General features: G+C 43.3%; 1 protein-coding gene across 2 annotated transcripts in view; it reads left to right on the top strand.

The window, feature by feature from the left end:
* The first annotated feature begins 1760 nt into the window (after positions 1 to 1760).
* The window catches only part of KHDRBS2 (KH RNA binding domain containing, signal transduction associated 2), a 439124-nt gene continuing 428078 nt past the window's right edge, over positions 1761 to 12806 (top strand). For both annotated transcript variants that reach the window (XM_072857819.1, XM_072857818.1), the window contains exon 1: positions 1761 to 1851. In XM_072857819.1, the coding sequence (XP_072713920.1) occupies positions 1761 to 1851 (91 nt within the window). The remainder of the gene's footprint in view (positions 1852 to 12806) is intronic.

Here is a 12806-nt window from a genome sequence, read left to right as displayed (position 1 = left end):
CGTTACTAAATTGTCTTTTGGGATAAAATCCTGGATAAATATAACCTATAGTAAATGTATACTTAAAGCTAAGTTCTAATTAAAATCAATTTTATCTACTGCGGCTGTAGACACTTCAGTTGCGTAATAGCTTTAACTGTGCAATGTGGGGCCGCGGGAGCTGCAGAGAGCTGCTGCTGGGGGTGCAGCATGGCATTGCTCGGCAGAGATCGCCCCTTCCCCAGGACCGCCGGGCACCTCCTGCGCTCTCTCCAGCTGTGCGCAGCAGCCACGGGCAGACATTTTCAGCGCTCTGTTTCAGCAGCCGTGCCTGATCGCATCCTCAGGGGAGATGCTGTCTCGCAGCTCCAGCACAGGCACGCCGCCGATGCGGCACCCCGTTAGCGGGGCACCTCCCCGGCCGCCGCGGAGAGTCGGCGGGCCGAGGAGCACGGGGAGCGCGGCGGAGCTCGGGGAAGGCGCTCCGTGCTTCGCGGGGCCGCCGGGGCGGGAGGGGAGCGGGCAGCGCCGGGCCGCGCCGGGCAGCGCCGGCGCCTCGGCCCCGCCCGCGGCTTCAGCACCGCGGAGAGCGCCCGCCGGCCGGGAGGCGCGGGGAGCGGCCGGAGGGCGGGCGGCGCGGTACGGAGGGCGCACGCACGCACGCACAGGCAGACAGACACGGAGTCACAACGGGCAGACGGCCACACGCAGAGACACGGCCACGGCCACTCGAGCTCGGCCACAGCCGGCCACAGGGCAGACGCAGCCGCAAGACACCCGCTGGCACGCGCACGCAGTCGCACACCGACGGAGACACACGGACACAACACACGCCCGCGTGCACGGGCACGGCGGCCCTGGCAGAGCCACAGGCCTGCACACCCACAGACGCACACTGAGACACGCGTGCACACACAGGCACAGGGGTGCAAACCCACACGCGCGCTCTCACAGACAGACGCAACGCCCAAACTCACACACCGACACAACGCACAACGCTCCCGCACACCCCACTCACACACACGCTTTCACGTACACCGCAACGCACATGCTCACGCTCCCACAGACACCCCCCGCAGGCACAGACACGGTCACAGACACACAGCGCCAAGCCGGCACAGGCACACGCGCACGCACACGCGTTCACACACAAAACCACAGGGGCGCGCACACACATCACACGTGCGCACCGAAACAGACACACAGAGACGCACGCACGCAGAGTTGCACACAGCGATACACACAGACACTCGCACGCGCTGGCAGACATACACGCACACGCGCACACACACTCTCCTTCACGCGCGCCCCCCGCCCCGCCCCCGCCGCCCGGGGCCGCCCGCCTGGCAACAGCCAATGACGCGGCGGGTCTCCCGCGTAGGCCCCCGCCTGGCGGGGCGCAGCCACCAATGGGAGCGGCGGGGGGCGGGGCGCGCCTCGCCCCGCCTCCCTAGTTAAGGCCGCCGGTGGGAGAGGGTCGCTCACTGGCGGGAGGGGGGGGCGGGGACAGAAGGCTGCGCGAGGCGCGGGGACAGCGACACGCGCCGGCCCGCGCACGCCCCAGCCCCCGCCCCCGCGCGGCGCGAGGGGAAGGCGGAGGCGGCGCCGGGGCCGCCGAGGGCAGCGCCCCGCCGTGGGAGTGGCGGCCGGCGCGGCGCGGCGCACCTGCGAGGCGCGGGGCGCCGAGGGGGGCGGGCGACGAGGAGGCGACCGGAGGCGCGGAGCGAGCCGGCGCCCGCGCAGCCCGCCCCGGCGTGCCCAGGCGCCGCGGCCCCGAGGCGATGGAGCAGGAGAAGTACCTGCCCGAGCTGATGGCAGAGAAGGACAGCCTGGATCCCTCCTTTGTTCACGCGATGCGCCTCCTGGCCGACGGTAAGGCTCCGCTCCCGCGCGCCGCGGCCCCGCCGCTCCCCCAGCGCCGGGCGCTCCGCGGGGCGGGGGCCGCCCTCCGGGTCGGCGCTCGGCGGCCCCGGCGGGGCGCCCGCGAGGGAACGCGGGTCTGCGGGCGGGCGTCGGGTCGGGCCGGGCCGGGCCGGGCGGCGGTGCGGCCGCGCTCCCACCCCGCCTCGGCGCTGGAAACGGCCAGCGGGCGCCCGCTCCGCCGAGGGGGGGGCTTGGCCACGCGTGGACGCTGGGAGGCGCGGAGCGACGCGCGTGGCCCCTGCCGGGGCCGGGCAGCGGTAGTTCGTGGGGCTTCTGTGCCCCAGCGCCTCCGCCGGACCCCGCGCCGGGCTCCTCGCTGGGGGAGCCCGTCTGACGGGAGCCCGGCTGCGGCCGCCGGCTGCCTCCGCTCGCAGCGAGCGTGTGCCTTCGCTCCCCGCTTTGGGAAATGCCCTTCCGTGGCTGTTGGTTAGAGATGCATCGCCTCTGCTGCGCCTGGTTAGCCGCGGCGGGAAGGGCTTCCATGGTTCCCGGTTTTATTTACATAAAGACAGATGCTGGTTTCTCGTTAAATTCGTTACATCTTGTTTCCCATGCTTAAGTAATAAGGTTTATATGGTAATACTATTATGCCGTTAATGTGGCACTATTTTAGTTGACTACGCAATGTCAAGCATCGATTGGATATGGCTTATCAATTTCTTCACACTGTTTCATCCAGGACGTGATGATTTTTCTCTTGGATTTGTATGGTGATGCAGAATATACTGCTCGTAACATTTTGTTATTCACTGTAATTCACTCTGCTTTCCTTGCTTTAGTTGAACTAGTTCAACTGGAGATTCTTTAAAAAGTTTATAATTTAGTCTCTCTTTTAATAACTGCTTAATATAGTTATTGATAGCAGGCCTTGTGGTACAGCATTTCAACTTTTGCAGAAGTGTAATCCAGTAAGTTCCCCTTATACTTGTTTCTTCTGAGGTATATAATACTCATTTTAAAAGTCCCTGTTAAATTTGGAATCTAATGTCAAAAAGAAGTAGTAAAGAACGATGCATAAATCAAGACAACCTGTCAAGCCCTTAAATGAGACTAAGGCAAAGAAATGTATGGTTAAGCCCTTGAGAGAGTGACAAATTCAAATAAACTCGCGTTCAGAGGTGGCGAATAATTTCCAAAGTTCTGTTATGTCTTAAGGAAAATCATAAGTAATTAAAACTTACGGTGCTAGCAGTAAGTGTCTTTCTCTGTCAGCAGTCTTTATATTGTCTTTCCTTAATATATGTTTTATTGAGTGTGAATGAAGATACTGAGTCCAGGTTTTGTTAGAGTGCTCCTGTTTGATAGCTTGGAAATTCACTATGAATACTGACACATTTAGTACACTTTTGTCATAGCTACTTTGCTGCTGAAGAGGCAGCCATGCTACTTTTTACAGTTGTTTTTCTAATAAACATGCGATAAACAAAAGTCCTTATTTCTTAGAGGGAGGTATTTTTTGCACCTTGTAGTTCGATCTTTTCCCAGAGGGGGGAGGTATCTACTGAGAGTGTGTGCGTAAGCATGGAAAGGAAAGAAAATGCATGAAGGACAAAATCGAAAGCGTGCAAAGTAAAGTTAAAAAAAGGAGAATAAAATAGGTGTTTCTAGGTGTCAAGTCCATGCAAAAATTGCATTTTGGGCAACTATGAGATTGAATAAATGATTAGTTTTCTCATTCCTTCTTGGTGTAACTAGGACTACATATATTTTAGTGGATTTTTAGAAGATGAAGGTGAGTTGTCTGTAGGGAATACTAGTGGCAGATTCACACCAGATACCTGGCATTATCCTTCAAAACACCATCTGTCAAGCTTTCTAGAGATTCGTTTTAGAGCCTAACATATGATGACTGTTAAAACACTTTCATCAAGGTAAGAGTATAACTACTTAAGGAAACAAGAATTAATGCACTGGTTGCTGCTGGGTATAAATAGAAAGGAAATGTATAGAACTGGCAGAATTTTTTTTTGGGTGCCAGAAGAACATGGGACAGTAGTGCAAGGATCTGTGTAATACTGTATTTCTGGGATATGTCCACGATGAAGCGATGCTTCCAGACTCTGGATTTCTGTTCTTTAAAATATAATGTACGATCAGCTACATACATAACAATAGCAGCCAGGTGTTATTTTTATGGTATACTAAGCTTTTTTGATTGTCAGTAGATTTCATATAAAATGTGTAAGTGTAGATTTGAAGGTTTTTGCTTCAGTCGAGAGCCTCAAGCATTTGCTCTGACTTGATAGTGCTGTGATTTTTCATGTCAGTTGCTAAAACCTGAGGACGAGAAGGGACATGCTGCTGGGTGAAACTGCAAAAGGACACAGAAGTGATAAGCATTCCAGAAATACAGTTTCAATTTATGACACTGGATTTACTTGTAAATATATGACCCCACGTTCTTCCTCATTAATGTTTTTTTTGTTTGCTTGATTTTTTTTGTTTGTTTGTGTGTTTTGGTGTACTTAAGTAATTTGTTGTTTTTAAAATAAGTTATGTTTTTAATATGTAGGTCTGTGTCCTACAGGTTGACCTGTGTCAGATGCATAGTTGAATGGTAGCTCTTTACCCCTCACCACTGAGGGATGAATAGAAATTATTTACTTTAGTCCTTACCTGGATTAGAGCCTCCATGGTGCAATGTGTGGTGAAACCCACAGAAAAGGGACACTTCCCGTGGCAGAGAATTTGCATACTTAAGAACAACACAAAGAAAGGTGAGGAAAAAGGTGCTAATGTTTCTTAGATACAAAGTGTGAAGGCATAAAACAATTTCTCAAAAAGTCACAGAAGGAATCCGTGGTGGATTCTTAAAATGAACCCAGTCTCTAAATGAGACTAATATAATGCCTTAATCAGAAGATATTTTATTTCCCCTGGGTCATTACCTGTTTCATATAGAAGTAGCTCCTACATGATTATTACACTATTAGAAATGCAAAAGTCATTTATAAGTAATCTCTTAGAAGAACTCGTGAAGTGTGAATAATTGGTGATATTTACCTCAGTCTATATTAGTTTATTCAAACTTTTGCAAAATTCATTGAACATATTTATTCTGATAATATAATCTAGTCAGCAATGAAAACAAAAGACCTCTTTTAATTGTAATAGGTAGCCGAACTCTAAAGAATAGGCAAATCTCCATCTGTTGGAGAGGGTTTTTCTGTATTAACTGAACTATTTTGTGTACCAGGCTGTTATAAGAGCTGGAAGAATCACAATGTTTTATGGATAGTTTTAAATGATTTTATTGTAAACTGGTTACAGGTAGTTATTTTCTTGGGTAAGATTGTACTGCTTCTGATAAGGAGGTACCCTGGTCAATGTATGAGGTCAGACAATGCTTGGTCAGATGAAGAATGTGAAAAATTAAGAGTGTGTTCTTGAGCAGTACCTTTTGTACCTAACTTGTGCTTATGGCACAGCACACTCTAAAGCTCCAGTGAGAACTGAGAGCCTCTCTGTTCTAGTGCTATTTCCTACCATGGTAGCTAATGAGCTATGTGTGCTGTTTTTGCATGTATGTAAATATTTATTGCTTTGTGTAAGATGTCTGTGATTATGAATATAAAGATAAGTGTGTGACTTTAGCTGTGAAGGTGTGGATGACATAGAAAGCTACAACCAGCTGGAACTGTTTGGTAGTTTAAAACTTGTTTTATATCAGTGTTATTTTTAATAAACTAAAGTGTCAGCTAATTGTCTATATACTTTTTGGGACAAGCAAATTATATATGTGTGTGTGTATTTATACGTGTGTGGCTTTGGAATGTCTTGCATAGTATATTATTAAAGCCAGCTATGTGTTTTGTAATACAAACAAAGGGAAAAGACCTATTGGAAAGAGCTGGCCAAAGTAACAGCATCTCTCCCCATGGAAATATCAGCATTACTTGGGTAATGAGGTAGCTAATTTCTCTCTATGTAATGACAGCACAATTGACCTCAGACTTTCAATTGGCATTCTGAAGGCAATGAGAATCAGGCCTTTAACTTTAATCTTGAGTTAAGTCTCTGGATTATTCCATGTGGCATAGCATGAGTTTGTTAAACCTCCAGTCGTGTCAATTAGACTCATATAGCTCAGCATCATAAAGCTTGTTGTAGGACAGGGCATGATTATTCAAAAGGTATATAATTACTTAGTCTTTACACTCAATGAGCATTAGTACAGTTTTTCATACAAGCCTGCAGTAATTGTTCTAGCTAGTCTGAAAACTGTTGATGTAATGCAAATTCATTTTGTCTTATGTTCAGGATTTCAACTCATATATTGGCTTATGTGGGTTTTGGATTTCTTTGGACTGTTGGCGGTTCATTTGCTTTTCCTATAGGAAGGCAAATTTAGTTCATAACTGTGTGTTTCTATTGAAAACCTGGGGCAATAATAAGGTCACTATATGAAAATTATTTGTCTTGGCCGTATAGAATATGACAATCATATCCTTAGCCCAAGATGTGACAGGCTGTTGGTCAAGCCTGTGATCTGCTAAAGTCAGGCCTCTGATACTTTTTATTTTTTTATCAAATTTTCCATTGAAAACTACTTGTGAAAATATATTTGCAAATTTATTAGTTTACTCTGTTTAAATAAGCCTTTGGATTAAAATAAGATTAATGTAAAATGTTAATGTAAATTCATACATTAATATTAATCTGTGAGCGGTCACTTTTCTGCTTATTGTTTCTTTTTTTCTTGATGTTTACATCAGGTGAGAAGAAATCTGTGTTCACAAAATAGTTTGTATTAATCATCGTTTACTTTGCTGTCCCAGGAAATGCAGTGTAAATAACTGGAAGATTGACTCAGGAAGCCCGCTAATGTTTAGAGCACATATTTTACAAGTCTTGGTTTCATTAGAAACTAGATTTATAGATCTATAATTTGGATCTTTTTCAATAAAAAAGGAGTAATATCAGTGCAAACTCTAGATGAATACAAGGCACTTATTTCTATAAAGCAGCGATGTGCTGGGCATTATAGACTTGGTTCAAAATTCACTAAAGGTAACGGGAATCTTTCTATTGCCATTAGTGGGCTATCAGGTAGTCCTTATACAAAGATAATATATTGGCTGATGCAGCTAATTTCTTTGTAATCATGAAAATCAGTAGAATATACTGCAGGTTTTATAACTGAGTGAGTTTTGCTTTTTTAATGTTTTTTTAAAAAGGCAACAGTTTTTTTTTATTGTGGTGTAACAACATGGTATGTGTTCGTAATCTTAGGAAGTGCTTTTGCCTTGCAGAATGTAATGCAGATGAATCCCAGGCGATAACCAGATTTAGGGAAAACAAAATACTGTAAAATGTTAGAATGAGTATAACAAAGCAACCTTTGTAAGTGTTTATATTGACCCTAAGTTGTTAGTCATAAAAGCTGGGCTCCCTTAAGAGGAGAAAAAAAATAGATAGATGTGATTAAAAAAAAATAAATAATAAAAATCTTTCCCTTTCAGACATCTGAAGCAGCTTAGGACCATTTGATCTGTGATCTTAGAAAACATGTACTTTGAAACACAGTAAATTCTCTTGCAAAGAGGGAACAATATAAATGCAATAACTAAAGGTTAGATTCTGATACCCTTGTGTAAAAAAAAAAAAAAAAAAAGCTTCACTCTTTAAATGGTGCTATTTGAGTCCATGGAGCTGCTTAAGGTATAATTCAGTGCAAACAGCAGAATTTAGTACCAACCCTTTAAGGGAACGTTGAAGGCATTTGCTGAGGTTTATCTGGATGGCCATAGCCTCGTCAACAGCGTGCACTGAGTTTTGGCAACATGAATGTTTTCCTTGGAAGGTGAAGAGCTTTTTTTTATTTATCCTGGGAATTCTTCTGGTAAATTTTTTTCATACTTAGTCTCCTTGGTGTATTCATTCAGGGAACACTTGCTGTAATCGTCCCTCTCTCTTCCTTTATGCCTCAAAGTAGATTTTTCCAAATTCTTGAGTTTAAAAATTTTATAATACTTGCAGTCAGTACCAAGAGAAGGCAGAATAGCTTGTTAGCCGACTAGAAAATCCCAGTCAACTATTAACTTCCCAAGCACGGAACACCTGTGTAATGTGTAGAAAAGAGTGGCCATTCCTAACCAGAAGGTGGCATGATTGGGCTCCGCATGCCAAAATAGTTTCATATCCTAGCACCTTCTGGGAAAGGGCTAGTCTGGCCCAACAGATGTATCGGATTCTTGTGCACTGGATGCATGCTTTTCTCCTTTAAGCAATATGCAGACAACATATACTGACAGATTTGCTACAGCATGCTGGGCTATTTAATAGTCTCTAAAATCTGACATGGTCAATAGTGACCAGTGCGTAAGACTCTAAGAAAGGCTGAACATCTACCTAGCCCACCCAAGCAATGCCATAAGAGTAGAATGGTTCCTCCGTGACATCTGAGGACACAAGTTTCAAGCTCAGAGTATGAGATGTGTTGGGTCTTATTTTAGAACGCATAAATGTAGCTGTTGTTTGGTAATTCCTCCTCAGGCTTTATTAAAATAGGAGTACATCACTCCTTTCTGTGCCTTGCAGCTGTACCGTAGGCTAAACGTGCTGCCTAAATGAAACAGTGTTTTCTTGACCTGCAGGGTCACTGCAGTTATCCGGTACTTCAGGGTAAGAATGCCTTTTCAAAAACAAGCAGTTTTTAACTATTTCAGTTTGAATCTCTTTTCTCCAACAAGCTGCTGAATTTGAAGGAAAATTCAGTGTCCTCATGGCTGACCTCAGAATACACATTTTTCTTTCAAAAACTTTTGAGAATAAATAAATAAAAAGTGTTTTCCTCAATAATTTGAGGTGTTACTAAAGCATGAATGACAGAAAAAAAAAATGCTGGTTCGCAGGCAGGTCCTGCCTAAGCAATGTGAAGGTATGCATTCATCTTTTGTTCACCTTGCATTGTTCAGTCCTTGGATGGGTATTGTAGCACAGGGTTAGGAGTATCAGCACACTGTATCAGAATAAGTGAGGAAGCAGACAGTTTTTAAAATGAAGTGTATAAAGTAAGGAACTTTAATGATGCTACAGTATAGTCTTTGGCTGTATAAACAAATAAGGACTATGCAGTCTGACCAGAGAAATGGAAAATCTCGACACTCAGGTAAAGGTCTGAAGTGCATAGTACATGGAGTTTTGACTTGTTTCTTCCTTGTACTATACACCTTCAGTGAATAAATTCTAAAACTTCCATCTGTAAGATGTAGGCTAATGCTGAATTTCATTCTAATCTTTGAGATATCTAAGTGAAAAGAGCTTTATAAGAAATGTGTATTATTCTTATTACTTTTAATACAAAATTATTCTTTTTAAATTTGCAGGCAAAAATAATCCTGGTTATTACAGTCCTCTGTAAATCCTGTCATATTTTAATTAGAATCCTGCTGGAAATAAGTACAGCTATTTCCTTATCCTAAAAAGGACTGGAACTAATAAAAACTATGAAGAAAAATTATCTAAGACTTTCAGCAGATTAAAAACCTCCAACCCCCCAAAAAACCTGGAATAATTTATGCCTGTTCCTGATTTTGCAAGTTTTGCTGTGAAAATGGAATTTTTAGTTTGAATACTGAAAAATTTAACAAGTGAAACTCATAATAATGCTAATATGGTAATATTGAAGATCATCCACATTTAAATAAGATGATAAAAAGTTTTGATGGTCATATATGGCTGCATGTAATATAACCAAAGACATCTTTAAAACTTCAAATGCTCTGCTGACAATGGGCATTCCTGTTTGTTTTTCTTGGGTTAGCATGATCCAAAACCTAAAAGACACAGGGCAGGTCACTGCTGCCTTTGAATTTCTCTGTACCTGCTGAAGTGTTCACCAGATACTCTAGCATCTATTTCTTGTTGTAAAGGTTATACCAAAAGATGTAAACCTCAAAAGCTTTTGATTTATAAAATACTCTGAATTCTGGGAATTGATGTAGCTATTGGAAAAAGTAATACTTCATGCTAGTCTTTTACAAAAATTTATTAAAATCTGCATTCCTCCTTTTATCTCTGCTTTGGATCCAGGAGAAAAATAATTCTACTTTTTATAGTAGAAACAGTTTAGATTTGCTAACTGTGAAGGCAGGTATGTCTTCAGCAAAAACAAAAGTAGGGATCAAAGCCCCTGGCTCATAATCAGTCAACTTCCAGAGAGCAGCACTGCGAATTAGAGGAAAAATAGTTTTCCTAGGAGATGTGAGCACTGGAGAAAGAAGACAAATCCCCTCTTGGCATGCTCCCTAGGATTCAAATGCTCCCTAGGATTCAAATTAACGCTCCCTAGGATTCAAATATATATTTCAAAGCTCTCTTTCAAATGCTTGAAGTTAAAGACCTTGCCATGAAATCAGGGACTGCGTGTATATGCTTCAAAAATGGCTTTTTGGTGTTGAAAAATTTAGAGTTATCTTCTTACCTCTCATGGTGTAAATTTTTATGCTCCGTATTTCTGATAATGTAGGCTCATATTGCTGATTTTTCTGAATATTTCTAAGCAAATTTGTTTCTTGTGTTTTGTCTTTTTTGAGATTGCGGTAAGAACTACTTGGTGTTGTCTGGGGGTTGTGCCATGTATCCTCTGGGGTCAGAGCGTGAGCTCTAGCTGGGAAAAGAGAGAGACTTTGTTTTTCCTGAATACTTAGGACTGTGCTAATTTGCTGCAGCTATGAAGCGGGCTCCTTGACTTTCCTATTTGCAACTTAAACTGATTTTTCCCCAGTTCTGTTGAAATGAGCAGCACCAAACTCTCAAGTGACTTACTGGCTTTTCTGTTGATGTTTGAGGGGTAAATTAAGGAATGATAAAGTAAAGGAGAATTCCAAGAGACCTTTCTCCCTCCCTGTCTTCAGATAGCTGTTCAACAGGAAAACGGAGAGTTAATTTTGGTAAATGATGCTTATTACCCTGGTGTATCTATAGGACCGTAGAGCTATCAATAGATTTAGCTTTCCCACAGATACATGTTTGCAATTATTTCACTAATATTTGTATGCAAACTAGCGGGCTTTACTTTAGCCCATTTTAGAATTTGAAAGAACTTCCTCCTCATACTCATAGATCAGGGTAAATATATGAATTATATATCCATGTATTGTTATGCTCACAAGCCATTGCCGGGGAGTCTGCCATGCTCAATTCTTATGTTATGTGGACTGTCTTTCCTGATCCTACACACTCCTGTTTAACAAGAAGATTGGTCTGTCTCTGTAAATACACTATTGCAGAATGTCCTGTAATTTTGTGTTAGGATTCCTCCAGATGCTGTGTTGCTGCTGTTACTGGCGTGGTTGGTTTGTTCTTTGCTTCCTGCAAATGGTTTAGTGTAAACACCAACAAATCAGGTTGTGCAAAATCCTGTAAGAAATGTTTTCATTGAATCAGTGGAAAAGCAAAGGGATCCATAGGTCAGCAGGGAACGTAAGAAAACAGGTACTCATGTTACCTATTTTGTTACTCTTCTTTTTCTGGAAGACTAAACTGTGCGGTAACCTGGATATACAGTAGTTTATGTTGAGTTGTGCATGACAAAAAGGTGTTCCTACAATACCAGCTTGTTAGAATACACAAACCATCTGTTCCAGCATGAAAATATTCTTGCTGCCCCAAAGTGTATGAATAATTTGAAATGATATGTCAGGTGCAAGGGAGAAGAGAAGACTCAGTTTTTTCCACTGCTACAAAGATTCTGAGACAATGCTTTTTTTAATAAGGAATGTTCATCTTGTCAACTATCCAAGTGCTTCTTGTGGTGGAAGTGGAAGGAGATGTCTTCATCAGAAAGTGGAAATGGACCAGCTTGGTTTAGACACAAAGCATGAGCTTACTGTGATTCTGCATCCATCCAAACACTAAGAAGTCCTGAGCTGGAGATAGAAGATAATTAGAAGCTAGTACCAACTTTTGGCTGCAACTTTCCAGTTCTTGACAGTTCACCTCTGTCCCTTCTCACAGCCTTTAAAGGTTTTTTATAAATAATGATAAAATAGGATGGAGAGAGGGAAGAATGGGGAAAAAGGAACAGAAAATGCAGGAAAGGTGGAAAAAGGAGAGAGAAATAATGGAAAATTGTAAGGGAAGTTGAGAAGGGGGTAGCAGGGGGGATTTGATTTTGGGTGAGAATAGCCAATGAACTAAATGGTGTGATGTTAATTGCTATATAATACTGTATGTCATCACTTTTGTGGTTACTATACACCATATAAATGGTATTTCAGTAAGAATCACCCAGATTAATGAAGAATGAACTTCGATGAAACCAAGCAAAGTGTAGCAGTGATGGAACCAGAACTGTCTTCAGCATGCAACAGTCCCAACACCACACACCGTCTGAAAGACTGTTATGACAGATGGAGCCCGAAGTCATGGACTAAATGAACTCAATGGACTTTTTAGAGGCATGGCCCATAGACTAAGGGAATGATATCTGTGTGTATATATCAAAAGACAGGAAAAGTGGTGGTGATTAATTGGAATGTATTAGAAAGGGTAGAACCTGGGCATCATGTAGGTGGTATAGAATAAGGGGTGGATACTGTCCTGGTTTTGGCTGGGATAGAGTTAATTTCCTTCCTAGTAGCTGGTATAGCACTGTGTTTTGGATTTAGGATGAGAGTAATGTTGATAACACACTGATGTTTTAGTGTTGCTAAGTAATGTTTACACTAGTTCAGGACTTTCCAGCTTCCCATGCTCTGCGAGGTGCACAAGAAGGTGGGAGGGGGCACAGCCAGGATAGTTGATCCAAACTGACTGTATGACGCCATGCTCAGTATATAAACTGGGGGGAGCTGGCTGGGGGGCAGCGATCGCTGCTTGGGGACTGGCTGGGCATCAGTCAGCAGCTGGTGAGCGGTTGTATCACTGTTTTTCTTTTTTCCCAGGGTTTTGTTACTCTC

Source organism: Ciconia boyciana, chromosome 3 (genome assembly GCF_034638445.1).
Source record: "Ciconia boyciana chromosome 3, ASM3463844v1, whole genome shotgun sequence".
NCBI lineage: Eukaryota > Metazoa > Chordata > Aves > Ciconiiformes > Ciconiidae > Ciconia > Ciconia boyciana.
This window is presented reverse-complemented; position numbering and strand designations above follow the sequence as displayed.